The 23393-nt window shown below is 55.0% G+C and overlaps 1 protein-coding gene across 5 annotated transcripts in view; it reads right to left on the reverse strand.

The window, feature by feature from the left end:
* The window catches only part of COL16A1 (collagen type XVI alpha 1 chain), a 47780-nt gene that overhangs the window by 22505 nt on the left and 1882 nt on the right, over window positions 1-23393 (reverse strand). For 3 of the 5 annotated variants that reach the window (XM_081144193.1, XM_081144192.1, XM_081144194.1), the window contains exons 2-42: window positions 23022-23128; window positions 20992-21066; window positions 20769-20886; window positions 19800-19923; window positions 19234-19500; window positions 18536-18616; window positions 18237-18362; window positions 17428-17481; window positions 16521-16556; window positions 15473-15499; window positions 14342-14404; window positions 14025-14066; window positions 13856-13900; window positions 13719-13754; window positions 13311-13373; window positions 12910-12954; window positions 12731-12826; window positions 12516-12554; window positions 11852-11896; window positions 11659-11694; window positions 11075-11185; window positions 10647-10682; window positions 10381-10416; window positions 10193-10303; window positions 9783-9827; window positions 9017-9052; window positions 8825-8869; window positions 8400-8531; window positions 7622-7657; window positions 7363-7470; window positions 6921-7043; window positions 6775-6828; window positions 6533-6574; window positions 6169-6204; window positions 6029-6082; window positions 5788-5856; window positions 3889-3942; window positions 3771-3797; window positions 2995-3054; window positions 2763-2810; window positions 2577-2630 (exon numbers count right to left, since the gene is read on the reverse strand). In XM_081144193.1, coding sequence (XP_081000319.1) covers window positions 2577-2630; window positions 2763-2810; window positions 2995-3054; window positions 3771-3797; window positions 3889-3942; window positions 5788-5856; window positions 6029-6082; window positions 6169-6204; window positions 6533-6574; window positions 6775-6828; window positions 6921-7043; window positions 7363-7470; window positions 7622-7657; window positions 8400-8531; window positions 8825-8869; window positions 9017-9052; window positions 9783-9827; window positions 10193-10303; window positions 10381-10416; window positions 10647-10682; window positions 11075-11185; window positions 11659-11694; window positions 11852-11896; window positions 12516-12554; window positions 12731-12826; window positions 12910-12954; window positions 13311-13373; window positions 13719-13754; window positions 13856-13900; window positions 14025-14066; window positions 14342-14404; window positions 15473-15499; window positions 16521-16556; window positions 17428-17481; window positions 18237-18362; window positions 18536-18616; window positions 19234-19500; window positions 19800-19923; window positions 20769-20886; window positions 20992-21066; window positions 23022-23094 — 2808 coding nt within the window. In that variant the 5' untranslated portion in view covers window positions 23095-23128. The remainder of the gene's footprint in view (window positions 1-2576; window positions 2631-2762; window positions 2811-2994; window positions 3055-3770; window positions 3798-3888; window positions 3943-5787; window positions 5857-6028; window positions 6083-6168; window positions 6205-6532; window positions 6575-6774; window positions 6829-6920; window positions 7044-7362; window positions 7471-7621; window positions 7658-8399; window positions 8532-8824; window positions 8870-9016; window positions 9053-9782; window positions 9828-10192; window positions 10304-10380; window positions 10417-10646; window positions 10683-11074; window positions 11186-11658; window positions 11695-11851; window positions 11897-12515; window positions 12555-12730; window positions 12827-12909; window positions 12955-13310; window positions 13374-13718; window positions 13755-13855; window positions 13901-14024; window positions 14067-14341; window positions 14405-15472; window positions 15500-16520; window positions 16557-17427; window positions 17482-18236; window positions 18363-18535; window positions 18617-19233; window positions 19501-19799; window positions 19924-20768; window positions 20887-20991; window positions 21067-23021; window positions 23129-23393) is intronic. The other 2 variants (XM_081144195.1, XM_081144196.1) reach the window with 2 other exon arrangements.

The following is a 23393-nucleotide window of genomic DNA, read 5'->3' on the forward strand; positions in this document are numbered from 1 at the left end:
GGGGGGAAGCTCTCTGTGCCTCAGTTTCCTTATCTGTAAAACAGAGTTAGTTTAGGGTGAGGCTTAAAGGAGACCATAGCTGTAAGGAGCTTAGTACAGAGACTGGCAAGCAGGACGCACACGTGAAATGATTGCCAGCCAAACTCTGTTCCCCTAGCAGACTCACCATGTGCATTTGCATATCAAACACTCAGTGGAGGCAGGGAGTGTGCTTCCCTTTAAATCCCGGGTGCCCAACACGGAGGAGGCATGCATTAATACATGTTGCTTGAACGCGATGTTGCTCGCCGGGCTCTCCCCGCACAGGATTTCCTTGGCCACCCTGAGAGTTGTCCTCCCTCAAGTCCCAGCTCCCGGCAACAGAACATGCCATCTTCTCCCACCAGCCCACCCTATTTCAGGGCAGGTGCCACCAGGCCTGGGTCAGACCCCATGTTCCTCCCAGACCCCTCTTGCACTGCCACACATTGTGCCCAGGTCTGTTCATTCTGTTTCCTAAATGAGTTAATAGGAGAAAGTGCTTAGAACAGCGCCTTGGGAAAGGAAAACACCTTGAATGTGTTAATTACAATTATGCCCTAAATTATTATTCAGCCCCTGCTCTACTCTCCATTGCCCATGTTTTTATTCAAGCTTGATTTTCTTTTCCTGTCCCCCCCAAACTAAAACTCCCACCTGTTGTTCTACTGTAGATGTGAACAGCTATCTACTAGCTATCTAGCCTTGGGCACATTTCCTAACCTCTGTGCCTCAGTTTCCTCTTCTGCAAAATGGATGAGGGTTACTTGACAGAATCAAGCAGTGGCCTTGGACCAGTAAGTGCCGTTTATCCCTGAGCCTGTTTCTGCACATGAGGAGGAGCCGCAGGAGATGGCCTGGCCAGGAGGACCTGCACCCTGTCTAGCACAGGGCTAGTGTCCGTTAGTGGCAGCCTCAGCTTGGTCCCCAGCACTGGCACTGGAGGACGACCCTGGTGCCTGGAACCAGGCCCAGCAGTCACTCTTTTCTGCCTCACTCCCCAGCATGTCTTGGCAGGGTTCACACTGCATCAGCGTGAGCTTGTTAACGGATCACTTTGATAACGACTTCCCCAAGCAAACTGCAAGCCCCCTGCAAGCAGATTCCTGTTTTCCGGCAGGAGTGTAGCAGGAAGCCTGGACACTTGGTAAATGTGTGACTGCCCCTGGGGGACCCAGAATTGGCTCTACTTCTGCCTCTGGAGGAGACAGAACTGTGATGCCAGTGGAGACTCCCATAAGCAGTGTGTGTGTGTGTGTGTGTGTGTGTGTGTGTGTGTGTGTGTAAAATTGCAAAATTACAAGCTTCCATGTGATCCTGCTCTGCTTCTTCAGGCAAGAATCATTCTTTCAGGAGCTGAGAGCCAGACATGCAGAAGCCACTGTCTGTGCCTCCTAGGAGCTCTGGAAAATGTGGCCTGGTGTACAAACTACTGGGGAACTGTCCTGAAAGGCAGCACCAGGAAGCTCAGTTCAGTGCCACCAACTCCTAGCCGGATGACCTTAGCCAAGATTCTTCACCTCCCAGAGCCTCAGTTTGCCCAGCTGTGACTTAGGGATAACACCACCTTTCTACTAGAGTTGATGCAAGGCTCCAATTAATGAGAGAATGGATGTGAAATAATAATAGTTGTCATCATAATGATGGCGAATGCCTTCTAAGCATCTACTACGTACCAGGCGGGGTTCTATACATTTTGCATGCATTGACTTGTTTAAAATTCACAATAGCCCCATGAGGTACATGCTGTAATTATCTCCACTTAACAGATGAAGGACTGGAGACACAGAGAGGGTAAGTAACTTGATCAGCACCACACAGCTAGCACATAGCAGAGCTGTGGTTCAAAGTCAGGCTGCCAGATCCTGGAATGAACACTAATCACAGGACGGCAGGGAGCTCAACTCCAACTACGCCCCCAGACTATCTCTGGCCTCCTCGCCAGAGGGGGCACTTTCCTACCTCTGGCCTTTGCACCTGCTGCTTTCCTGTCAGGAATGCTCTCCTTCATAGGCTCACTCCTCATTTCCTTTAAGTCTTGATTCAAATGTCACCTTCTTTTCAACTTTTCCCCCAAATCTCTTCCCTGCCCTCCTCCCATTTTCTATCTCTACTCCCTGCTTTATTTTCCTCCTTAGCATGTATCACCTTCTAACATACTGTATTTTATTTATCTCCCTCATCATCTGTCCCTTCTACTAGAATGCAAGCTCCAAGAGGACAGGGATTTTAATTTTTGTCCACTGTTTTGTCACCAGCACCTAAAAATACAGTCCCCGATTTTGGGTTCCTGACAGCTGGCCAAGGCCTGAGCCTGGCTGGCATGGGTGTCAGTAGGGTGCCTGGGCTAGCTCACAACAGGACATCCCTTGAGAAAAGGCTGGAGTGCACACAGCCTGCCCTAAGGGTCAGCAGGCCCTCCACACCACTCTGGGAGCAGGAGTACAGAGGAGTGAGAAATGACAGCTGTGTGTGCTGGGCGGGGGAGCAGGACACTTGGGCTCCAGCATGAAGCATGCGCCTTGCCTCCCCAACTTATTCACTTCCCCCTCATTTACCTGTAGCCCTGGCATTCCAGGGGGGCCTGGTGGTCCGGGAACACCTGGGGGACCCTGAGGGAGAGAAGAAATAATTAGACCCAGAAGAAAGCTCTGCCCCATTGCCGGGGGCAGTGGCGTGAAGGTGGGCAAGCCGAGGGGCGCTGGCGGACAAGAGGAGAAACAGAGGAGACAAGCGACACACACCTGCGGGCCCGGCTGCCAGGAGCTGCCCATCCAAAGTCCCGGAGCACCCTGGGTGGGAGTGGGGGTCGCAAAAGAAGGGGAGAGGTTACAGACAACGTCCACACCAAGCGCAGGGCTGCGTGGGGAGGCAGCTGGCTGGGGCGCAAAGCCCCGCGGGCCATTGCATGTTGGGCTGTGGCGGGAAGCCCGGCCTCTCCCCCTGGCTGGGGGGAAGGCTCTCAGCACCACTTACCGGCATGCCGGAGAAGACAGGGTCTCCTCGGGAGGGACAGGAGCACTCCCCGGGCTCACCCTGAAAAGACAGAAGCCTTTGTCAGAGGAAGGCAAGGAGGGAGGACCTTCTGGAAACTGGCATCTGGGAGGCTCTTGGGATGGAGGGGCCAGGGTTTAAATCTAAGATCTGCCTCTTATGATTGTGCACTGGGCAGTCTGTTCAACCACTCTGAACCTCAGTCTCTTCATCTGTGAGGTGGGGATAATAATACACAGACTGTCACGAGGATGGGCTGGATTAGTGTATGCAGAGTTCCTGCCCCATGGCAAGCACTCAGCCAATGGCTGCTGCTATTCCTGTTTTTAGCTTCGCCACTGTCTGCTAAGCACAGATTCTCACCTCCAGTACAGTCGCAGCTCCACCCAGCTGCAGCCCCACTCCCCGTGGCCCAGCCTGGCTTCCGTGCCCGTCTCTCGTAGTCCCTGACATCTCTGCCCTTTCATCATTAGTCCTTCCTGACCCAGTCCCTGGCCCTGTCCTCTGACTCAGCACCCACTGGAAAATGCAGCTGCCCCCCTCTGGGTGGGGGGGATCTTGGAGCTTTCTGGGTCTCCTGGGATACTGGTTGAGCCTTGGGTAAGCAACCAGATAAAGTGGGGAGCACTTGGGGCCTTTGCTCCCCGGGACCATGGAGCTGGAGGAAGTCAAAAAGAACAGGTCCTAGCATGTACATAGGCTCCCTTGGGTGGCAGGACTATAGGGGCTGCTAATTTCCCCAGAGTAATGGGACTTACCTTCTCTCCCTGAGATCCTTTTTCACCCTGCAGAGAAGAAACACAAGAAGATGAGTAGATAAGGGTGCGGACGCAGGGCCAGCTGTGGCCTCCTGATGCTTTGAGACACTGTACTCACTGGCATCCCTCTGGCTCCTGGAAGTCCAGTATGTCCTTGCTGCCCATCATGTCCCTGAAGGGAGAGAGCCCAGGGTTGGGGGTTAACGCTAGACAGCAGACAGCCATCTGTCTGTCTGCTACGGGACAGACAGAAGCAGCACCAGGCTCCCCTGGAGCCCGTGTCCCAGTGCCCACATGCTAGAGGACAAGACTGAGGCACAGGAGACAAGGAGAGGAGGGAGAAGGAAGCCTGGCATTCCCTGGCCACCTTGTGAGAGTCAGACACCAGGCCAAGCACTTGTTAGAGAACACAATGGAATCCTCACCCCAGCCCCAAGGATGGTACTATTCTTTTTCACAGGTGAGGAAACTGAGGCTGAAAGAAATTTTGTAACAGACCCAACAGCACAACTGCGCCCATGTCTGTGTGGCCCAGGGTCCCTGCTCTCTCTTTTTGCCCTTCAGTGTTGGACACACATTCTCTCTATCACAAAAGTTGTCTGAATTTATTTACTGAAGCTTCTATTTCATCAACAAGGAATTGGAGGCTCCAAGAGGCTGTCACTTGCATAAGGTCACTGCTAGTGAGTGCAGGCCGGGACTGGGGAACCTCCTGGATGAGATTAGGCGTCAGGGAAGGTCTGGAGAGGTCAGCCTGGCCACATGTGCACTCCAACTGCTTCCTTCCTGTGGGAGATGCCACCTTCACACATGGGACTGGAAGCTTCCCACAGATCAGGACCACCTCCACCTTTATCTCTGCTATACCCTGAGGGGCCCTGGGACAGGCAGGGAGGGACCCTAACTGTCAATTCCGCTGAGCAATACAGACTGGTGTGTGGACCTGGGAAGTCCCGACCCCGTGGGCTTCAGGGCACCCTCGAAGGAACCCATCAGTGATTCCCAAACTGGAACCAGAATGTCTCCAGGGATCCATAAATACAAAAAAGATGTGGTTCACTGGGCTTTTTTCAACATTACTAAAAGCCTAAGAAAAATTCTACCACAACCCAACAGGGCCCAGGCTTGCTGAAAGGTAACATTTCTTTGATTTAGGGTAGAATTATATCATCTCCCAAAATTCTAGTGGGTTCATGAGAAGTAGAGGCTGACTGTTACACTGGTCTTTGATGAATGAAAATGAGGAAACACATTTTATCATTACTTAATTGATGGAATGTGTTCAATGGACACATCTGTTAGGACCTGGGACTCATTGGTGGAACAATAATAAGGGGAGGTCTTGAGGGTTGGAAGTATTGCTGGTCTGGACAGATCTGTGCTGTGCAGTATGGAAGCCAATAGCCACATGTGGCTATTTCAATTAATTAAAATTAAGTGAAATTTAAAATTCTCTTCCTCAGTCACGCTAGTATATTTCAAGTGCTCAACAGCCACAAGTGGCTGGTGGCAACCACCTAGGCAGTGTGGACCAGAATGTTCCCATCCTCATAGGTAGTTATCGGGAAGCACTGGTTTAGATGACCCTAATGACTCCAAGGCTTGAAGTGGGGATGGGGGAGTTAACACATGGGCTTTGAGTCAGACAGAACTGGGTTCAAGTCCTGGCTCTGCATCCTCACTCTCTGGCCTTCAGTTTCCTTATCTATGAAATGGGGACAGAAATAGCCATTTCCTTACAGAGCTGTTGTGAGGATTAAGTGAATCGCTGTTTGTTTAGAGCTTAGCACAAGGAGTCAGCAGTGGCTCAAAAAATGGTGCTGAGCAGTATTGTCATTATTCAGGTGCTCCCCCAAACAGCGTGGTCTTCCTCCTCTGAGGCTGGGCTCAGCTGAGCCTCTCTGCTCCCGTGCCCCACGCTGCTGGATGGGCAGGGTCAGCCCTGTGCCCTCTTCCCAGCAGCAACACCTTTGGTCCCAGCAACAGCCTCAGCATGAAACATAGAGAAGACCCTTACCGGAGGCCCAGAGACACTGGCACCAGGAAGTCCCATGGGTCCAATGTCTCCTTTCACTCCTGGAGATCCCTGCGGGAGAGAGGGTACACAGGTTGCAGGGGCAATCCAGCAAGTGAGACACAGCAGGCCAGGTCTTGGGTAGCTCTCTCATGGGCATCACTCAGATCCCATGTCCCCTGTGCCTGCTGCCAGGGCATGCCAAAGCATTGCAGGCCTAGTGCCCAAGGAGGCAGAGGCTTACCTTGGTACCCTTCTCTCCAGCAGGGCCAGGTGGTCCTCGAGGTCCTGGAAACCCCTGCAAATGGAAGCACAGTTAGTCACCCCTTATCCTTGAGTGGTCCTTTCCCCTGCCAGCCTCCTCCAGGTCCAAGGCAGACATACCTGAGTGCCAGGCAAACCCTGGGCTCCAGGTTCCCCCTGCAAGTCAGAAAAGGCAGACTGGGCCACACCTGCCCAAGCCAACCTGCCCCACTGGCAAACCTGGTCTGGGGTGGGTTGTCTGCCAGCCCTCAGAAGAGCACCCCAAGGAGACTCTGAGGGTCAAAGAGGTGGGGGTCAAAGCCAAGCTCCCAGACAGAAACAAGGCTAAGACTGCTGCACAGCTCTATCCCAGAGCTGTGCCCTTGCGCATTTGGGGAAGGGCAGAGTTCTGTGGTTTTCCGGGTAGATAGGAATGGACAGCTGGCTAGTGGAAGTATTGCGGGGGGAGGGGAACAGACAGGCAAAGGTAAGGTTGAAGACTCACCTGGGGTCCCTGGACTCCCATTCCTGGAGTCCCAGGCTCTCCCTGAAGAGGCAGAAGGACATCCTTGGCTTGAGATTCTACTCACCCTTGACCTCTTCCCCAGCCCCACCTCCTTAACCTCCTCGCCTTCTCCATGCTCTGTAGCTGATCTCCATCCCCCACTCCAGATGCCCCCAGCATCTCCCCACCCCCACTTTCACCCACACATACCTGCAGCTCAGGCCCCCCATACTCAGACCTACCTGCATGCCCTTCAGTCCTGGGGGCCCTTGAACTCCTGGTAGACCAGGTTGGCCCTAAAAGACACAGTGGCCCATGGGTCCCACAGGGAAAGGGGGAGAGGAAGCCCATGCAAAAAAGGGAGATAGGGCAAGCAGCCCGAACTCACCGGTTTCCCAGGCCGTCCCACACCTTCGGGGCCAGGCTCTCCTTTGGGGCCTGGCTTCCCAGGCAGTCCCACCATGTCAGTCAATGGCCCCTGCAGGCTGGGGCAGGCAGTGCATCCATCACCCTAGTCAGAGATGGGTACAGTCAGGAGTGGGTGAGCCAGGACTGGCAGCGAGGCCAGCAGGAGGCATGAGAAAGGGGGGGTTCCTTGTGCCCCTCTGAGAGTTCTGCCCCTCTATTCCCTTGACCTCAGCCTGGGAAATAAAAACAGACACCTGACATTCCTAGCTTGTCTCCTTGCCTCAGAGAAGAGCTTAGGCGCCCCCACCCAGTGCTTCTGGTATTGGACAAGGCTCACAGCCCGACCCCAGTCTTCCCCTCATAGCTCTTGGCCTGATTTCTTTTGGCTCATGCATCAGACGACTGCCCCCTGCGTGACTGACCTTTTCTCCTTTGGGGCCCACAGGACCCCGAACCCCAGGCTCTCCTGACAGTCCCGGCTGCCCTGAGGTGCCTGGTGTTCCAGGATCTCCAGGATTCCCTGCGTCACCCTGTGAGGAGTAGGGACCAAGGAGGGCAGAGGTTACCCAGCTGGGGGCAGGGCAGGGAGTAGAGAGTGGGCATGGGACAATCAGGAAGGGATGGTGGAGAGGGCATCTGAGAAGAGATGGTGCCCACCCATGCCCACTGAGGCTTTCTCACCTTCTGCCCCTTCAGTCCACGCTCTCCAGCCTTGCCCTGAGGAGAAAGCATTTCTAGCACCCATTCATTCCTACCAGACACCCCCAAGTGGCTGTTACTGCATTATGCCCAGGAAATGCAACAATATACAGAACAGGCCCAAATCTCCACTCTCAGATACTATCTAGATTAAGAGAAAAGACTTGAGCCAGACTCTTGCCTGGGTGACCCTGGGAAAGTTACTTAACTTCTCTGTGCTCCGGTTTCCTCAATCATCAAATGGGGATGATAAAATAGCATAGGCTTCTACCCTGTAGGGTTCTTGTGAGATTAGCTGAGCTAATACATGTGAGGCAGTGCATAGCGCTTCTGTAGACTGTCAGTGTTTACTGCAGTTGGTAAGCAGTAACAATAATCATCACAGTGGTGACTCTTTCCTGAATGCCTATTATGTGCTGTGCTTCATGTATATCATTCCTAGGCTTCACACCTCTGGGCACAGGAAACAGGCACAGAGAGGAAGAGGAACTGCTCTAGTCTAAAAGCTAGTAAAAGGCAGGACTTCGAACCCAGGTCTATCTGGCCCCAGCTTGGTACCCTTTCTGCGCATCTTATCATGCTGTGTCCCAGGATAAAGGGCCGAGGCTGTCAGGACAGTGTTCTCTGGGAACAAATGCACTGACTCCTCCACACATTCCTACCTACTCCCCACTGCCCAGGGAGCCAAGAGACCCAGGTGAGGTCCCTCGCCTCTCTTGAGCCTTGTCTGCATTCTCCCTCCAGAGGCCCTGGAACTCACCTGTTTTCCTGGTAGGCCAAAGCCTGGAGACCCAGGCTCTCCCTTTTCTCCAGGAGGGCCAGGCAAGGCCACCACATAGCTGTCCCCATTCTGAGGCTTGGACAGAGCTGGACATGGCTCACAAGGCTCCCCCTGCCAAGCAAGGACACAAGGTTGGGGCCCCAGGCCAGGCCTGGAATCTGGAGGATGTAGCCAGGCCTGACATGGCACCTCTACTGGGCAAGGATATCTCAGGAGAGGTTGTGAAAGAACAGGTAAGAAACGAAGGTGGAGGCCAAGTCATCAAGGGCCTTGAACACCATGCTAAGGGGTCAGCTGTGACCCTCAGACATTGGGGAGCCTCAGAGAGTTGGAAGGAGAGCAAGATGAGTATGCGTTTGGGAAGTTCACCCAGGCTACAGGGTGGGGAACGTTTCCATACTCACCTTCTCTCCTTTGATGCCTGCGGGTCCCACTGGCCCTGGTGGCCCCTAAGTGATAAAAAGCCATGTGTGATGTTCAGCAGCATCTGCCTGGGCCATACTGAGGCACTGTCCAGGCCTGTCATCTCCCCGGCAGTGGGCTGCACCTCCCACCTTGTCCTTTCCCAAAGCTGCTGCCATCCCAAGCACACTTACCAATCTTCCAGCTGGCCCTGTCTCCCCGAAATTACCCTGAGAGCAAAGCAGAGAACATCAGATCAAGGGGAGTGCAAAGCTCTGAGAAATGACAGGTGTGGTTTGCTTGGTAGAGCCGAGCTTAAACATATATCTCAGTGTTTCTAACACTTGAACACTTGTACACCCATGGAACCCCTCATTTGAGTCATGTATTGTAAGTTCAATGCTGTGATTTGTCTCCAGTTCAACCATAAATACAAATGTTAACATAGGCACTGGAATTGAGGGACCCCGCTGAGAAGTGAAGGTTACAGACAGGAGCCAGACCTGGGCTCGAATCCCATTTCTGCACACAGACACCCATGTCACCATGGGCAATTTACTTGGCCTTTCCATGCCTCCATTTTCTCATCTGTAAAATGAGAGTAATGGGTTCTCTAGCCTACATGGTTTGGGGAGGAGGAAGAGAGTTAATACATGTACAAGCACTTGGCACAGTGTCCTGCACGTACTAAGTCTTAAAAAGTGTTTATATTATTGTATTATTATATTATTATAAGGCCATCTTAAATTTATTTTATTATTTTAATTATCAATAAATTTAAAACACATTAAGGAGTTCTCTTGGAGAACATGAGGGCTCTCAGACTCCAGTTTGCAAAACATTGATCAATTTATCAAATTTGAGCTATTGTTTATATTGTCCCTGTTCCCCACCCAGGGCCCTCTCCCCGTCTCCCTGCTAAGAAGCCCAGGTGTCCCTAACATCTAACCCAGGTCTCACCTTCTCTCCTTTCAGCCCTGTTGGCCCTGGAGCCCCAACTTTCCCCTGAAAAGCAATCAAGTTATGGTCACAGCATCTCCCCATTCCCACCCCTCCAAGACTCCATGGGTCTCAGTGTCCACCCAGAAAATAAAGTCTAGCTCAGAATTTACAAATCCCACAGCCCTGCAGGTAGCTGGACAGTTATTTCTGTTATACAGTTGGGGACTCAGGGGTTCTAAGAGGGAGTTCCGGGGGCAAGTAGCCTGGGCAGTGCAGAAATGAAGGAGGGATCAGGCCGCAGGCTTGGGAGACCTGCCTCAGCGCCTCCCTCCTGGTCTCTGCCTTGAGGTGTGGGGGCCTAAGGAGTCAGGGAGGCCACCATGTAGCAAGGACAAGCTGGGCTGGGCTGGGAGGAAGCAGTCACTCACCGGAAGGCCAGGCAAACCATAGCCAGGGGGGCCCACATCTCCTTTGGCCCCGGTAAAAGGCACAAGATGCTGGGACCCCACACCTGGGCTGCAGGACAAGCAGGACTCCCCCTGAAGAAGGAGGAGAAGGGATCACCAAGGTTCCCAATAGTCAGAGGGGGGAAGCCAGGTGACGGAGGTTCCCTCACCTTCTCTCCTTTGAGGCCTTGGATGCCAGGGTCTCCCTGCAGGAAGAAGAGGTTTATGGGCTGAGACTGGGCATGTTGGGACGCCCCAAACTTCCTAGCCACATATGAGAACAGCAATGTGATGCACCATAAGCGCTTCAAACACCCAAGGGTTCTAAGGGATCCAAGGTCAGCAGCACCCCAGAGCCAGGGCTCATAGACCCATGTAACAGATGGGGAAAATGAAGCCAGGCTCAGCCATCCTACCAGAAAGTTCCCATACATACCCGGTCACCCTTTTGTCCAATAGCTCCCAGGCCATCCTGAAAGAAAGAGGGAGTGGGTGGGAGTCCAGGCGGGGACCCTAACCAGGCCCTGCCCACTCCTTTCCACCCCCACCCCCCAGCCAATACCCAGTCCCAGGAGGAGGGCACAGCTCGCTCACTATAAGGGCTGGCTCCACACCAGCTTGCCCAAAAGGCATTTTAGCAGTTCCTCAGGAACGCTGGAAGGTTGCCATGGAGACCTGGGGCGGCCTTCTAGCCCAACCCTAAACTCTATGGTTCAGCCCCGCCCATGGAGCTAAGCGCCCAGACCCTCTCCCACCATCTCTCTATGGCCACGAGAAGTACCCAGTCTCTCTGCCCAACTCCGCTCCATGATCGTACCCCCAAGATTTTTGTGGGATCCCTCCATGGCCACCCTAGGCACTCACCCTGGCTGGTGCAGGATCACCGGGTTCCCCCTTGGGTCCTGGCTTTCCCGGGAGCCCCATGAAGTTCTGAAACCCTTCAGGCAGCGTTGGGCACACTTCGCAGGGGTCACCCTAGCGGAAAAGAGAGACCGTAAGCGGACAAGTCGGGGCTGAGACCCGGGGAAGACAAGGAGCTCTAGACATTTGGGTGGGCCAGCGCTGTACCCCAACATCAAGTAGACAGCAGGAAGACTGGAGGGGCTTTCTATTCAACTTTTTCATTCATTCAACTAATGATTCCTGGACATCGCAAAACTACATCCTCACAACCAGCCATAAGAAAGCATCATGTCCCATTTACAGATGTGGAAACTTGCCACAGTCATAAATCATGTGGCTGTGGCGGGCCTTGAACCAGCTGTGTCACTCCCCAGCCAGGCTCTGTATTTGTAATCACACACGCACACTGTAGTTACAGAGAAGGGGTGGGGGTCCCCTGAGGAAGGTCAGCACCCTCAGTCACAGGGCCCTTAATGCTTAGTGTCACCTCTAGAGAGGGGATCCCACTCTTACCCCAACCTGGGGCAGCCCAACAGGGGACTCACCTTCTCTCCTTTCAGCCCTGGCACCCCTGGCTTCCCCTGTAAGAGAAGCAGTGGGCATTAGTGCCAGGACAGAGGGACTGGTGTGCCAAGAGAGGGCCCCAGGACTTAGCCCCCACCTCTGGAAGCCTTGGTAGAGCAGGCTTGAGCATGGTGGGCGGTGGCCCCCCACCCCCACTGAATTGGGGTCACTCACAGGTTTCCCGCCAGGACCTTCCTTTCCCGGAACCCCGGAGCTGCCCTGTGGTCAGAAGAAGGGTTAAGGGGGAGGCTCCTGGCTGTGACCTCAGCCCATTCACCCCTTTCCCACACAGTCCCCTCTCTGGATGGCAGGATGATCTCCGCCAAATCTCCCATTTCCTCTTGATCTATTTGGTCAGCAAAGACTCCCTCTCGGTTGCCTGTCCTCTGTTGTCTATCTAACGCAAGTCCTCCTGCTTGCAAAGGAAGGGAGACACGAGGCTTCTGCATACCCCTTCCCCAGCGCAGTAGGTTGGAAACCGATCTGGGTGACCTCACAGGAACCACAGCACACAGACATTTCCAGGGCTTTCTGCTCATTAAGGTACAAGGGCCTAAAAGGAGTTGGGACTCTCCATTTACAGCCACTCTGGTCACTACTAGACTTAGGCCTACCCTTCCCTTTGCCCAGAACCCAGGCCAAGGCTCCCAAAGCAGCAAGCGCTGGGATGGGGACACTCTCCACTGAGGGGCCTGGCTGAGCGGAGAGCCCAGACGGATGCCTGGCCCCTCCCCACTGCACCTGCCTGTCACCCCAGCTGCCCTGAGCCCCAGTCTTCTCTTTCCTCCCTCCAAGCAGGGGGCTCTCCCCATGTGCCCATGCTCTAGCCTGTGCTTACCTTGTCTCCTTTAGGGCCTGGTGGGCCACCCGGGTCCCCCTGAGGGCAGAAACAGTGTCAGGTAGAGGCTTCCCCAGGGTTTTGGCTTCTCATTACAGAGAGATCTACTCTAGCTCCTTCCCCCCACCAGGACCCTGGGCCTTGCCTCCCCACCCCTGGCCAAGCAGGAGAAGGGTATCTGAAGAAAGGGCAGCAGGAGGGGCAAAGGTACTCACCGGGGTCCCAGGAAGTCCTATCCCAGGGGGCCCAGGTCGGCCAGGTGGCCCGGGCTCTCCTGCTAGTCCCTCAGGCCCAACAAAGCCAGGGTCTCCCTGGTCAGACATGACATGGGTGTGAGAGAGCTGCTGCCTCAGCCTAGCATCCACTCTCCACCCCACAGATACCCATAACTCACCTTCTGTCCTTTGGGTCCCATGACACAGATCTCTCCTGGCCGGCCCTGTAAGGGGGGGTAAGAACGGCCAAAGCTTGGCACCTCCCCAGGGCTTCAGCCCCTACTGGACTGGGTACAGACTTACTGCTCTCCCAACTGTCCCTCCCAAACCCAGGCTCTACCCAGTGCCCCAAGGTCATCAAATGTCACCTCAGGGCATTAGAGGTGAGGGGTTCTTAGGCTGGGAGTCAGGAGGCCCCCTCCTTGCTGTGACTCCTCAAGCACAGCCTGCCCCTCCCAGGCCTCTGTTCTTTCTGAGCGAGGGTATCAGAGTGGACTCGCACGGTTAAACTCCAGCACTCAAAGCCCCACACTGAGGGACCTGGGTTTGTGGTGGAGAGGGGTCAGAACACTCTACTTACATCTCGGCCTGGCTTTCCCATAGAGCCCTTGATGCCTCCATCTCCCTTCTCTCCTTTTTGGCCCTGGAGAAGGTAGAGACAAAGTGACTGGGGTTGTGGGAAGGGCCTGGAAGAACCAGGGCAGCTCAGTCTGGGGGAGGGACAACTCTCTTCTAGACCCTTAGTCTCTGCCTCCCTGAGATTAACGGCTTCAGTCACCACAGGAGGGTAGACAACAGGAAGGACTCCCAACCAGCCAGACCACTCACTCTGGGGTCTGTGGCATTTCCCTCCAGGTCTGGTGGGCATTTGGACATGGTGGAACGACTGGGAGTGTTGGAGGGTACTGCCACCTCTGTGTCCAATGTCACCTCCCTCCTCTATAGGGCCCACACACCTCTCTAGTACCCACCCCTTCAAATCCATTACCTTCTGGCCTGTGGAGCCTGGGAGTCCTGAGGGTCCCTGAGATGAGTTGGGGACACAAAAGAAGGGATGATAAAGGAAAGGAAGGCTGGGTGTCCAGGACCCCACTGCCCCTGCCCTATCCCTGGTCCCACACTCACCAAGGCTCCTGGCTCCCCCTTCTCTCCCTTCGGGCCTTCTGAACACTGAGCAGGGAGATAAGGTGTTGAGAGGGGCCCAGGGTCACCCCATGGGCTGCCAAAGACACAGCCCTTTCCCCAGGGCTGACCCCATATTGGCCCTAAAGCAGTCCTCACCTCGGGGTCTTACCTGAAGTGGGGCATCCGGAGAGATTCGGACACAGTCACTGCCCTGGGGGTAGGGAGCAAGGGATCAGGGGTGGGGCCTCCTAGGGGAGTCTCCCCAGACCTGTTTTGAAGAGGATAGGCCCAGGAATCCCACAGTCCTAGGTGCCCCTAGAAAATAGAGATTTCCACACACTAACCCCTAGAAAGATTCTGCCCTCATCCCTCATTTGGGCCAGGCTGCAGGTTTCCAGCTGGGATGACACGATGGTGGCCCACATCCCAGCCCACCCCCAGGGCACGTCTGGGAAGGGTCCTGCAGCAGGAAGGCTGGGCACTTACCCGGGCTCCCTTCTCTCCCTTGGGGCCTGATGGGCCAGTCGGGCCCTGCTCACCTTTTCCTCCCTGTGGATGAGACCAAAACAGGTGCTGGGACCAGGGGGGGCGCGTGGGAGCCTCCCCAATCTGGTCTCCACCCATCCACCCCACATGTGGTACATACATGAGCACAGCCCCACCCAAAACCCCACAACACACGCAGCACATGGATCCATATGCATTCAATCATATGTCCCTCCCAGGCCAAGAGGCTATATCTGGAGAATCTATAATCTCACGCAGAGGGTAGCTCTCCCCCCACACTCCTACCCAAGCACACTAGCTCACATGCAGCACACCTGGGTGCACAGACACGTGCATGAACACAAATGTGGAGCAGCAGAAACTCACGATGAGTGTCAGGCTGCCTGAGTTCAAATCCTGCTCCTACTGCTTTGGTATGTGACTCAAGTCATGTGACTTCTCTGAGCCTCAGTTTCTTCATCAATAAAATGGGGTTCATGTCAGCAACTACCTCAAGGTGTGATGCAAGGTGTGATGTTGTAGGTAGAGTGTTTAGGACAAAGCCTGGCACTCAGTCAGCACTCACACAAAGGTGACCCCAAGAACTATTACAAGCTCACGGGCACACGCACATTCGCACGCGTGCAGCCTGCCCCATCACTCACAAGCTCTGCAGTCCTGTCAGGTCCACAGGTATATAGATTCAGCCCTCAACACCACTACTGTGGGTTGCACACGTGCAAACGTGTACAGAGATGCATGTAGCCACAGGTACACACAATGACTCTGACACACCAGGTCACACACGTGAACACAGCTGAGTCTCAGTTTCCCTGCAGTGAAATGACAGTATCCACCCCACAGGATGCTTGAGGGGGGCCAGGAAGGTCATAGATGTGCACACGTGTGGCCCAGGGCCTGGTGTGCAGCGGAGTCTCCGAAAAGGGCAGTTCCTAACATCCTTATATACACACAATCCCCACTCTTTCCAACACACACATGTCTAATCACCACACACACATACAGGCTCAGGTAGCCCTGAGAGAAACACAGCCAGAGGGTGACATGCTGTAGGATGGGCTGGGGCCACCGAAGGGGGCAGAAGTGTCCTGCTCTCCATCTGGGACTCACCTTGAGGCCAGGGGGACCAGTTGTGACCTGAGGGGACAGAGGAGAGAGCATTACACCGCAGGAAGGGAGAGGAAACCAGGAAGAGCCCAGAGAGAACGATCAGTTTAGCCAGGGTCACACAGCACGGTGGCAGGACCAACAGGCTGACTCCCAGCCCCTGACCTGCCTTCCAGGCAACCAGCAGGCTGACTCTGTATCCTAAGGCTGTCAAACCTGCAGAGGAGTCCAGCCTACCCTCTCAAACCTGCCGGGCTTTGGCTAGCTCCACCCCTCAGTTGCTAGGATAACATGGCTGCTCGGTTGCCATGGTAACCCCTGCGTATCTGGGGACTATCAGCCTTACCAGATTTGGTGGGGGGCTAAATGGAAACTGGGTCAGGCAGCAGAGGGGGGACTTCCTGATGTCCCCCCAAGTCAGAGGTTTGGAGCTGAGGGGAGCAGGGGTTGTAGACTTTGTGGATCAATGTGACTTGTCACCTCAGAATGTCAGGCCTTAGGAAAGTGGTGATTCATGCTGCTCACGGAAGAGGCACAGTTGAGCACCAGCTGGGCTTGCACTGATTCCCTCTCCCTTGTCCTTCTGGACCCCAGAGGGAGGGTGGGCCAGGGCCAGCTAGAGAGGGATAGGAGGGGAGGCCTTGAGCCAGTGTGTGTTTTGGGGGCTGGTGCTGGGCTGTGTCCCCCTGAGCCCTTCCCCTTCTCTAGTCCTCCCAGATGATGTGAGAAGCCCTCAAGCAAAGCAGACCTTAGTCCCTGTGGGGATTGTAAAGCTGGGATCAGCAACCAAGGTCCTGATCCCCCTGGCTACCACCTGGTCCCCATTGCACCCTGGATCCCAATACAGGGTGTGCGGCTTCCTTCCACGTAGGCCTGGCCTGGTGAGGATGGGGGCGGGGTCAAGCCCAGCTCTGGGGGATGGGCAGAGAGGGAGTGTGAAAGTGCACAAAGACCCCTTGTCCTTAGCCAGGAAGGCTGCCAAGTAAACCTTTAAGCGACGCCCACTCTCAGCCAGTGCCCACCCCGCCCTGCACATCTTCTATTCACTCACATTGCTTTCCCGGGCACCATGGACACAGGGTGGGCACTGAAAGGGAAGAACAGGCCAGGAGGTCAGCTCTGAGGGCCCGGGACAAGCCCTCTCCACCCAGTCCTCCCCAGACACACACCAAGCACACAGAACATCACATATGTTCTGGGTAGAGTCTGAGGGAGCATGAAGATAGGAATCCCGTCCAACAAGCCTTGCTCCTAAATTCCCACCCACCAGAGCAAAGCCATTTCTCAGATGAGGAATCTGAAGGCCAGAGAGGAACAGCAGTGATCTCTGGGTCACACAGCATGTCAGAGCTAAATAAACAATCTGGGGTCCCATGGCCAAGGCCTGGGCTCTCCCCATGATGCCCATAGCCACTTGCTGCCAACTCAGCAGGAGTATCCAGGGCTAAACCCCCTCCCCCCAAGGAGAGGCAACGGGCAGAAAGGGCCCAGCGTTGAGCCCCCAAGGAATGCTGGGAGCTGTGTAGTCATCCCACACCCCCACGCCTAGGCTCCAGTGCCCCAAAGCCTTGTCTAAAGGGTTCATGCTGGCACTTCCTCAACTGAGCTCTTTTTGCCAGTCTAGACGGGAGGCTTACCTCATCAGGGGCTGTCTCCTGATGGGCCTGGGAACAGGGAGGGCATGGGGATGGGCAGGGGATGGAGGGGATGAGGCACTGCTTCTAACACCCCTGCCCAAGAACCACCAGGAGCAGGTGCCCTCAATAGTGCCAGGAACTGTATTTGTCTCACTGCCATTTATCCTTCCTTCTCAGAGCTGGCACCTCCGCTATCTTAGCTCTGCCCAAAAGCGAGGGCAGGTGGGCAAAGCGTAGGAGTGTCTTATGCAAGAGGGCATGGAGGGCAAGGAGGGCAGACTGAGGGTATCATGGGCTCCTCCCCCCACCCACTGTCTCTACCTTTGTTCCACTTTCTGCCTTCTGGCTGATTCTTCCCGTCAGCTGGGCATCCACCTAGGCAGACAGAGCAAAGGGGAACTTTTGAGGAGGGGGCAGTTCTGGGGCCCATGCTGGAAAGGGGTACAGGTAGGGGCATGGACCCCAGATAGCCCTTCAGCCTGACATCTGGCACCTCCCAGGGCATCAAGAGCCTGTTCAGGCCCCTGACACCCCACTGACCCCCCTCCTTTACCCCCAACCACGTGATGTCAGAGAAAACAAGACCATGAATCAATGAGATCCTATGTTCCTGCAGCCAAAGACTGGGCACGATGCCCAGTGGGCAGGGAGGGTGCCCAGCTACGGGGTGGGGCTAAGAGAAGAACTGGGCTTCCAGGCTATCCCTAAAGAAACTGCAAATGAGCAGGGCAGCTGCCCATGATGCTGGGTGCAAAACTAGCCTGGCATGGCCGGTGCTGGGCCGAGGAGAGCGAGCAAGCCCCATGGGAAGCTGTGTGGCCTTGCCCCTGACCCCAGGTATCCCTGTCCTGGAGACACTGCCTTTGGTTACAAGGGTCTGAGGTGGCATCAGTGAGGGTCTGGGTTGTGCCAGAGCTAGATGGGCACAACTCAGTGCCAACAGGCAGGCAGGCACAGGGTCACCCAGTGGGCTGTCTCTGCCTCCCTGAATCCTATAGGAGTGGTACCCAAATAGGCAGGGCTTCCAGTGCCCTCCCAACTGACCCTGGTGGCAGACCTCAGTCAGGCTGGGTAAAGGGTAGACTCACTTTGCCTGCCTGTGCCCATGTCTGCCTGCGCTGCACACCCACCTTGATGTTTTGAGGTTCCTCCAGGCAGAAGCAGCGGGTATAGACCTTGCCCTCCGTCTGTGGATTGATCTCGATGAGCTCATTGCTCTGGGTGTCCCGGCGGGCCTTGGAAGTCTCTGGAGGGCACTGCCCAGTGTGGGGGAAGGGCTGGGTTCAGTACAGAAGGCTGACCCCCCTTCACCCACTCATCCTAAGATCTCTAGGCATCCCCTTTCTGGTGGTCCACCTCCAACACACTGCATCCCTGGGCAGTGCCTCAACTGCCCCTCCCCCAGCTGTGCTGGGGCCAGGCCACTCACCCCTCCTGGTAAAATCTCACAGCAGCCCTCCTCTAGCACGAGCTCCGGGTCACAGTAGATGTGCGCCTGCTGAAGGTCAAACTGCAGGGACACACAAGTCAGTTTCACTTCATTTTAGCAAATAGCTCTGTGTCCTGGCCCCCAGTGAGGCAGAGAGATGGTTCTACCCTAGGATTTGACCTCAGAGAGTTTCTGGTCTGGCCTGGGAGACCATCAAAAATATCATTGTCACCAAAAGGAAAACAAATCTGCTCATGCAGGGAAAAGGGAGAGGAGGGAGAAACGTTCACCTTGGCCCAGAGAAACGGTAAGAGGAGGCCCCATTCAAGCTGCGCTTGAAGGACCAGTAGATATTCAACAGATGGGTGTGCAAGGAAAAGCAGCCCAGGCGGAGGCAACAACACAGGCAGAGGCCTGGGGGCGTGGGAGCACTAGGTGACGTGGACGATTAGGATGGAATCGGCCAGAGCACAGCCGCATGGAGAGGTAAAGCGAGATGCTGCTGCAGACATTTATAGGGACCAGATCACCAAGGGCCCTCAACGCCAGGTCAACATGCTTAGGCTGCATCTGGAGGGCAACGGAGAGCCACACAGGATTCTGAGTTAGGGAAGGACCCAGTCAGAAACAGGTTCCAGGGAGCTCACTTAGGCTCCCAGAAAGTGGGAGCAGAGGCCAGAGCCCCACCTAGCACTCACCGAGACAGGCTTGGCCTGCTCAGCATCCAAGCCCAGAAAGACATGACCCACAGGCCGAATGGGTCGCCGGGGCCCCAGAGGCTGGGAGGAGGCTGAGGTACAGTCCACATGCACAGAGGCCACGCGTTCTGCCACGCTCAGCAGCAGCTTGTGCCAATGCAGGTCAAAGAGCTGGGGCACCGAGAAGATGCAGGACACAAAGTCACCATCGTGGCCCCGGGCCCGAAGTTCCAGGCTCTGCTCTTGGCTGTTGACTTCCAGGGAAATCTGTATGGAATTGGGAAAGATGCAGGACAGAGAATCAGAGCCCCAGCGCCACAACCTAGCAAAATTAAGGGCCCTCAGGCTCATTTCACAGGAGGCCCAGAAAGGGAAGGACACTGCCTGGGGTCACAGAGCAGTATATCCTTACTGAATGAGGTAGATGCTGGTGGGGTGGGGATAGCCTTGAGGGTGGGCACTGCGGCAGAGCAGGGAGGCCCCAGCAATCCCAAGCTGGGACAGAAGCTGGGCTGGACTGGTGCTGTCTCAGCCCTAAGAGCAATGGGTGCAGGAGTGGGGCTCACCTGTGGGTACCCCTCTCCATCAGTCACTTGAAACAAATACCACGTGTTCTGGTGGGTGTGTTTCTTCAGCAATAGTGTCAGCACCAGGGTGAACTCACCGGGGAGACCCCGAGGGAATACTCGGCTGGAGATAGAGCAGGGAGGGTGCTCTGAGCCTCGGGGGAGAGACACCTACTGCCCACCCTGGGACCTCGAGACTGTTGAACCTGCGCAAGATACGTGCAGACCCGCACCTCCAAACTGACACGCACCTATAAACACCCATTCATTCTAAAGACATTTCTTGAGTGCCTACTATGTGCCAGGTGTGGGTCTGGCTGCTGGGGATGACAGTAGTGGGAACACAGAGAAGGTGCCTGCCCTCATGGAGCCCTCAAGTCTGACGGGAGGCGGGGAGCAGACTATAAACAAAAAATCCCCAGAATGACTATTTCACCACCTCATTACAATAGTGGCAAGTGCTTCCAAGGAATTCAGGATGTCCCGGGGAAAATAACTGGGTGGGGGAGGGGGGATGTTGGAAGAGAGACACTGAAAAGATGGAAAGAGTTCAATAGGACTAGTGAGAAAGAGGAACATTTGGGGAGATGAGGCTGGAGAGGTAAGCAAGGGCTAGAACATCCAGGGACTTGTGGGAGATTCTACTTCACACACAAGGGCACACATGCGTGCTCACATATACACACAGACTCTTGCCAGGTTCCCACCCCCATCCTGGGGTCCTCATGATACCCACAGGATGCAGACCTGTCCCCAACCACTAGTAGCCAGAGATAGGAGAGGGACAGAGTGTGGGCCTACCAGATACCTTCTCTTTGCCCACCCTGCAAGCCCCAGGAGTGGAGACCAGGGGGGGCGGGATAAAATAACCCATAGGTGCTGACAGGCTTAGCACCTTAACACCCAGAGTTGCTGGTGAGTGTGGCTGAGATCAGCATTGACTCCCAGCGGTCACTCTGGGGCCTTTACCGTGTGGGCTGGGTGAGTGGGGCAGCCCCCAGTCGCAAGATGAGGGGCCCGTTGGGGTTGCGGATCTTCTTGATGGCAGATATCTTCATGAAGTTGAGTCGGCGAATGAGGTTGAAGCCTTTGGGGGAGACAGCAGGTGTAGAGTCAGCTGGGCAGGCGAGGAGGACTACAGGCCACTCCAGGGAAAAGGTTGAGGGGATAGCGGGATGAGATGGGCACTCACCAGTCACATTGGTGAATAAGTCACTTCTGTGTTCCAACTTGAGCCCTTCTTGCTGCGAAGGTGGGCACTGCTCAGCTAGAAGAAAAATTGGCAGTGGGGCACTTGGTGTGTTCAGGCTGAGGAAGCTGCACAGCTGGGCTCTTGGGGATCCCAGGAAGGAGTTTACAGTCCCCACTCTGGACCTTTAGCCAGCCATGCCTTCTGACCCTGGCTACCCCGGGAGCCAGGAGGACCCCCGGTATACAGATGGGAAGACTGAGGCCCAGAAACGGGCCTGGCCCAAGGCTACAAAGTGAATTCACAGCAGAGCAGGATCAGAACCCCTAGAATTCAAATCCCACAAGATCCCAAGTCAGAGGCCAGGCCAGCAAGAGAGAAAATGAAACTCTAGGAAGCCCTAGAATTCAGCGGGGAGCTGTATATGCATGTGCTCCCTCCATGACATACACCTAAGTTAGAGGCAGAGAACTACGGAGGTAAAGAAATGTCAGGTTCATGCACACTTGTGCTATACACAGGCGCATGCCTGTCTCTGCACATGTGTGAACTGTGCGTGCTTGTGCTGCCAGGGATGCCATAAAGAGCTGGTACAAGTGTTCTCAGCAGTGGATTGGGTTCCACTTCCTACATCCAAAGCAGAAAAGCAGGCCAGACACAGGTCTGAGTCAACAGATTGACTTTTCACCTGGACCACCATCTTGTAAAACAGCAAAAAGAGACTGAGGGGCTGAGAAGACCACAAGTTCAAAGAAACCACCAGATCCTTGGGTCTCCAGACAGGGTCTGTTAAGGGGATAAAGGCTCCTAGAGAAGGGAATAGCTTAATTCCGGTCTCTAAAACCCTGAAGGGACAGGTAGGCACCATGGGCCTGCCTCCTCTCTAGGCCTGATTGGGCAGAAGTGTTGGCAGAGGTGTTACAACAGGAGAAATGGAGGCTAGAATCACAAAAGCTTTCCCATCAATATAGAAATGGTAGCTGGGACAAGACAGTGACTACAGCTCCTAGAAGCTGGGCATTGGACTCCCTGGCTGCCTGGCTGAAAGAAGACATCCTGGATTCTAGGCCCGATGACTCCACTGGAGTCTCCCTCCCCCAGGTCTGACCAGAAAGATTATCACTGTATTCAGCAGCAGCAGCAATGGGTGACTCACCCCATGGCAATGGGCCCAGATTCCTTACAGATGTTGAAATTCCCTGCCCCATCCCCCAGGGGACCCAGTGAGGCAGCAGAAAGCAAGGCACATGTGCACGCATGCAGAAACACATGTGTACACACACAACTCACAGGCAGTCAAACGCACCCAGGTGCACAGCCCTCCTGCACCAGCACCTTGGCTTTTCTGCCTCCTTCTGATGGATTTGGGTTCTAGGAGTGCTATTTCTGCTCAGTTAGAAGGCTAAGCTATTGAGCCCAGAGGGCACGCATCAGGGCAGGGCAAGTTGCCCGGTCAACTTCCTCTGGCTTTGGGCCTTGGAAAGCTGCACCCTCTGTCTCATCCAGCGTCTGGGCCTCAAGGCGGGCCCTTTATCTGAGATCCAGGGCCAGCCACGGAGGAGGAGGAGCACGTTGGCTGGAGGATGGGGTCTCCACCTTGAAAAGGATTAGAAGGGCCTGGGCCTCTTTCAGGATGCAGCTTCCTTTTGTAGGGAGAGCTCACCTCCTGCTCCTCTCTACCCCACTGGCCCTGCCAGCACTCTGTGCATGGAATAGGTTTATGTATTAGGGAAGAGGGTTGGTGTCTCACACACAGAGACACAGATGCATAGAGCGACTCTGAGATGCAAACACAGAGAGGTCCAGAAACACAAATATACAGACAGAAATACACACACACACACACACACACACACTTTAGCTCACCTCGCACACGCTCATGAAAACACTTCAGGCCACCCTGATCCCGGCCCCCAGACTCTCCTATAAATGCCCACATGGCCCAGGCACATAGTCACAGAGGTACACAGGGCCTGGCACCTCAGGGAGCCAGTCACAGGCTATGGCACCCTGATCCTCGTGTGTCATCTCACCTGTATTTGCCCCATGGCCGCAGGTGGCCCACAGACCAAGCAGCCACAGGCCAAGAACCCAAGATGCCCACATCCTGGTTCAGAGAAGTCGGCCACAGCCGCAGCACCTGAAAGTCACAGAAACCAGGAAGGTGGATTCCTGAGCTCGCACAGCACAATTCCCCATGTGGGCAAGTAGCGGCCAGACCCAAGCACTGGTCTGGGTGGCAGGAGGTCTGGCCAGGCATCAGTCCCTCTCAGAGGCCCAGCCACAGGCTTTGGGCTATGATTTGGGCCAGGGTGATATTCAAAATATTTAACCACCGGTATGGCACAGACACCAACCAGCCAGAGCAAAATGCTGGCTGGAGCACCGAGAGTCCAAGTGGCATC

The sequence above is a fragment of the Miniopterus schreibersii genome (genome assembly GCF_964146895.1).
Source record: "Miniopterus schreibersii genome assembly, chromosome: 8".
NCBI classification, from domain to species: domain Eukaryota; kingdom Metazoa; phylum Chordata; class Mammalia; order Chiroptera; family Miniopteridae; genus Miniopterus; species Miniopterus schreibersii.